Here is a 5,250-nt window from a genome sequence, read left to right on the forward strand (position 1 = left end):
CAAGGCGGCATCGGGCACCTGGCCCGGCTTCACGGGCTCTCATGTGACGCCATTGTCGGCGCCGTGGTGGTCAGCGTCACCTCCGGCCGCGTCCTGCGCATCGGCCGGGTACCAAGCCAACACCGGCCGGCGGACGCTGTGATTCCGGACAACGAGGACGACCTATTATGGGCGATGAAAGGAGCCGGGACTAACTTTGGTGTCGTAATAAGCGTAACTTTCAAGGCTCGCACGGCTCCAGTTTATTCGGTTCGGAACTGGGCTGTGCCCCTGAGCAATAATCTCGAGGCGCGACGCAGACTCGGCGATTTCGATGGAATTGTTGCTAGGAAGTCCCCACGAAACTGTTCTGTGGATGCGTATCTCTATTGGGAACGGGACAAGCTGCGCCTTGGCGTTACGATGGTCGAATCTTCCACGACCAAACCCGCCCTTGGAACACGCGATAACACGCCAACGCCGATGGGTAGACTTTTCGGGCCGGAAGACAATTATAATACTGTGGACGGCGTCGGTTTGTTTGAGACCGAGATGTACATGTCCGACATGCATGGCGGTCACGGCGGCGGCAAAACCTCCTCGTTCAAGCGATGTTTATTCCTCAAACGTATCGGGGCAGCGAACGTCGTCGACATCTTAGTGGCGGCAGTTGAGACCCGTCCTTCGCCGCTCTGCTATCTCCATCTTCTGCAAGGCGGCGGAGCAGTCTGCGACGTCGCAGCTGATGCCACTGCTTTCGGCTGTCGAGACTGGGATTTTGCTTGCGTGGTAACCGGTGTTTGGTCCCGTGATGAAGATGGAACCGAAGCTGCTGGAGCTGCCGTAGGGTGGGTTTACAACGTGGCCAGGGAGTTGTTGCCGTTGAGTCGCGGAGCTTACGGCGCCGACCTAGGGCCGGACCCCAGAGACGCCGCCTTGGCAGCCAAGGCTTTCGGACCAAACCTCCCGCGCCTTGTTCATCTAAAGCAGATCTCGGACCCAAGAAATGTACTAGCTTACGCTTGTCCACTCGCTAAAGCGCCCAGGGCGCCGACGGTCATCATAATGGTCACGGGCGAAAGCTGCGCTGGCAAAGACTATTGTGCCGAAACTTGGGTCTCCGTGTTCACCAACAAAGGCTTCACAGCACGCGTAATCAGCATTAGCGACACGACCAAGCGAGAATATGCAGCGGCTACTGGGGCTGATGCCAAGCGCCTGCTTCGGGACCGCCGCTACAAAGAGCAACACCGGGCTGCGTTGACGGCATTTTTCCAGGAACAGCTACGCCAACGGCCTCAGCTGCGAGAAGAGCATTTTCTGGATGCGGTGAAAGACGCCATGGATATGGACGTGCTGCTAATCACGGGCATAAGAGACGAGGCACCAGTCGCCACCTTTTCGCACTTGGTGCCAAATAGCAGACTGCTTGAGGTTAACATTCAAGCTACCAAAGAAACGCGGCGGGTTCGTGGGGGTTGCCAAAAGAGTGATGACAATGACGACAGCATGGAGCACCACAACAAAAACGGCAGTTGGGACATAACGGCCCTGGGCCACTCACCCAGTTTTCTTTTCCGCAATGACTTGGCCGGCAATGAGGCGGCAAAAAAGTTTGTTGAAACCCATCTGCTTGCTTTCTTCCACGACAACCTGCAGCAACTCTCCAGTATGGTATGCTCAGTGCCCGACTTCCCGTGCTCAGGTATCGATTTTCGCCACGTACTAGACATCTCCCAGCTGCCAGGTGGGCTGGACTTATGCACGTCCCTGCTGCAAGCTCATTTCACAGGTGACTGGGCTAAAGTCCATTCGGTGGTTTGTTGTGAGGTTGGCGGTCTTGTCTTTGCGTCCGCTTTGGCCTTGCGGGTCGGTGTATCTCTGGTATTGATTCGCGAGGCCGGCAAGCTCCCCCCGCCTACCATTTCCGTCATCAAATCGCCGTCACATATCTCGTCTTCCGCCTCTGCCGATCCGAAGGAGAAAAGGATTGAGATGGGGCTGAATATACTCCCAAGAGGGGCGTCCGTGGTGGTGGTGGACGATGTGCTTGCCACTGGGGAAACGCTTTGTGCGGTGCTGCAGCTTCTAGATGAAGCCGGAATCAGTGCTGAGAACGTCAACGTAATGGTTGTAACAGAGTTCCCCGTTCACCGCGGCCGGGAACTGTTGCGTCAGCGTGGCTTTGGCCGAGTCAAAATTCAAAGTCTTTTAGTCTTTGATAGAGCTTAAAAAGAAGCGAGATGAAATGCTAGCTCTGTCCATGATATAGTAGGGTGCGGAATGATGCGGAAGCCCGCTACGGAGCTCCTTATTTTTGGGTGGTGAAGTTGGTTGCAGCCAGAGACCAGTCTCACAACGTGACAGAAGTAGGGTGCATAGCGAGTGGGCCACATTGAATCACCCTCTCAAAAGAGTCACAACCGCACAAAATAAGGCTAATGTTCACTGCTATCCTCGTCAGAGATGTTTCTAGGTACAGTCAGTCATCTGACAAGTGCATGCATTACCAGAAGACTTGCCGCATCTACCACATCGCCAGCCCTTCGTGTCATTCCTCGGCCTCCGACCTCTGGGTTTCCGGCCTCCAGGCCTGGAGCATCTTCGCGAAACGCGTCAGACCCAATCGCCCACACAAGGATTTGTTCGCCTGCGGCGGTTGACAAGGGTTGAGGGATGTACGATAAACACACTCGCAATGAGGACAGCATTTAGTCATATCGCTTCGAGTACCCGGTTCAACAGGGAGTATTGATTTATCTCTGTGCATCAGCGGCGGGGGCGTCCTATTCTCTTCAAGGTAGGTACCTCTCAGTGAAGTAAACCCCTCTAGCAGGTATCCAACGAATTGCCCCGGCTCGTTGGGAGTGGATCACAGACGCATTACCACATGCACAGCTCTAAGCGCCTTGATCACCCATCATCTGACCGATCCTAAAGACACTCGCACAGGTGCCAGATGGATTGCATACTCCCCTACCCGGAGTCAATGGGCCATCCGGGCCGTTGGCTGCTTCTCTTGGTTGCCAAGAACAAGTCCGTTGTGATTTAGATGTTTTCGGCTGGTGCGAAAGCTGTTTTCTAGCTCTCTATCAAAGGCCAGTGAAGAGCGGCCACGATTGATTTTTCCCTTATCGCACAATGGAATTGGCGCAATCCCTATTTTGCTGCTTTTCAAGCGGCACTTTCGACACTCCCCGCTAGATTCTCATCATACAATAGAGCGGAAAATCACCGAATGAGCTCCTCCTGCCAGCCAAAGCCCAGCACCAGGAAATCTCCTCTTGAACAGCTGTCCATCGATTGTGTCACTCGCTTGTGCTCCTTTGCAGACCACGAAAAAGATGCAAGAACGCAACGCAACGATGTTGTTGGTGCAGCGGCATGGTCGCAGGAAACGTGCTGACGGTCCCCGCAAGGCGTTGAAAGACGGACGAGAAAAGGCGGCCCAACCACGAGAGATGTCTACGACAACGCAGCTAGGATTGCGTGCGGACCTTACATTTCGTGAATTGGCTGAACAGGCCAAAGACCACCCCGATCGAACTGGCGTGCGGCGTCCTGTTAACAGTCTTAGCATTTAGTGTTCATCCTGAAGCTTCTGGGATTTGGCGAGCTGGGTCCTGTGTCTGGTGAGTTTTGACGACCACAACACCTTCCTGCACCACTGTGAATCTGACAGCTAGAAGGCACATTCGCGTGTGGTGAGAGTCGACGTTGCGGGGGTGTCGCCCCCGCAGGATTGCTCTTCTCGTATTTCCAGCGGTTGGGCATGGTCTAGGTCCGCACTCGAGGATATGGTGAATTGTCACATCCGTACAGCAACGCTTGGGATAACATATCTCCGGGAGAAGTCATTGTATATTATTTGAGGCAATTGACTCACACATCTCGTGAAGCCTCTGAAGTATGCTTTTTATGAAGTCTTTCAAGACACGGGCTAGTTACCTATGTCTGAGGGTAGTATGTGACATGTGAGATGAGGGCAATTGAAGCAGCAGCATCAATGGATTGTCAAAACGTCAGCGTATATACAATGGCTCCTAACTAATCCAATCGATACGTGTTTAACGGAACCAAACCTTCCCATGAAGTTAAGCACCCGAGGCACGGCTTGCGAAGCTGTTGCCGACACAATAAAGCAACCTTCTCAGAAACTTGGCAAAGCATCTTAATCGTGGAATGGCAACAGCGATTGGTTTAGGTAATGAGGAAAGAAGAGAAAGCGCAGGCTCGTATATCCGTGCCCAGCAATCAATTAGCTTTCATTCATCAATGGCGTGTGGGCATGGTTCTATCAAAAGACACTGGAATTCATTTAGACCTTGCAAGATGGAACGAGAGCCACGATTAGGACTAACAATATGTTCATGACTTCATACAAATGACAGGGAGAAAGGGCCTACGGAGAGTCGGTATGTTCATGACTTCATACAAATGTCAGGGGGAAAGGGCCTGCGGATAGTCGACCGCACAAAGAAAAGCTGTGGGCTCAAATCAAAATTCAACACACCATGCGCGCTCATTTTACCGACGACGGCGTGGCAATCCAGCCCCAGAGTCAATCTTCAATCCTTTCCTATTCCACCTCATGCGATTCCAGATCTGTCTGAACCTCCCTTGGATAAAAAAATACCCGAGTCTCGCCTCTTTTTGGTTCCTATCTGCTCATTATTCCTCGTGTTTCTTCGAGCAAGTCTGCGTGAACTCTCCCCTTCCTTCTCTGCCTCAGCAGTCTGGGCGTCTGTCAGAACATAGCCATGATGGAGAAGACCTTCGTCCGGGTCTTCGGGATGCTGGTAGAGAAAACTTGGCCATATAACCTTGCCAACTTCCTGTCTGCGTGGCTGACCATCGGGCCATATAACCTTGCCAACTTCTTGTCTGCGTGGCTGACCCTCTTCAGGCTTCTTTTGTGATGTCGAGGCAGCAGTAGACGAAGCAGGCGAAGGTGTTGACGTGGTCGTCTCTGTGCGTCTGCTGGACGAAGATCCAGGCAGAGGCTTCCAGACATTAATGTAGTTGGGGGAAAAGCTTGGTCTCACTCTCTCTTCAAGATGTTGAATCTGCATCCACCCATCGCATGTGCGATTACACAAGTCTTCCAGTTTGGATTTGAATTCTTCTTTTCGCTCCGAGTTCACAAATGAACCTACGGCGTCATAAACCTGCTTGACAACCTCTTTGACACGTTCATTCTTTTTCTTCTCCTGTGTCTCAGGAAGAACATTGAGAAGCACAGCGCGCGCATAAAACGCATGCGATGCATTC

General features: G+C 52.6%; 2 protein-coding genes across 2 annotated transcripts in view; one reads left to right on the forward strand and one right to left on the reverse strand.

The window, feature by feature from the left end:
* Positions 1–174: 174 nt before the first annotated feature.
* MAA_11734 (uncharacterized protein) lies at positions 175–2,211 on the forward strand (the record flags this gene model as incomplete). Its single annotated transcript, XM_011412649.1, has 1 exon — positions 175–2,211. The coding sequence occupies one exon, from the start codon at positions 175–177 to the stop codon at positions 2,209–2,211; it is 2,037 nt and encodes a 678-aa protein (XP_011410951.1).
* Positions 2,212–4,568: 2,357 nt separating this feature from the next.
* The window catches only part of MAA_09110 (uracil phosphoribosyltransferase), a gene marked incomplete at both ends in the record, with an annotated part of 1,951 nt that continues 1,269 nt past the window's right edge, over positions 4,569–5,250 (reverse strand). The window contains one exon of the mRNA XM_007827108.1: positions 4,569–5,189. Within this exon, the coding sequence (XP_007825299.1) occupies positions 4,569–5,189 (621 nt within the window). The remainder of the gene's footprint in view (positions 5,190–5,250) is intronic.

This window comes from Metarhizium robertsii (assembly GCF_000187425.2).
Source record: "Metarhizium robertsii ARSEF 23 chromosome Unknown MAA_Scf_15, whole genome shotgun sequence".
NCBI classification, from domain to species: Eukaryota; Fungi; Ascomycota; class Sordariomycetes; order Hypocreales; family Clavicipitaceae; genus Metarhizium; species Metarhizium robertsii.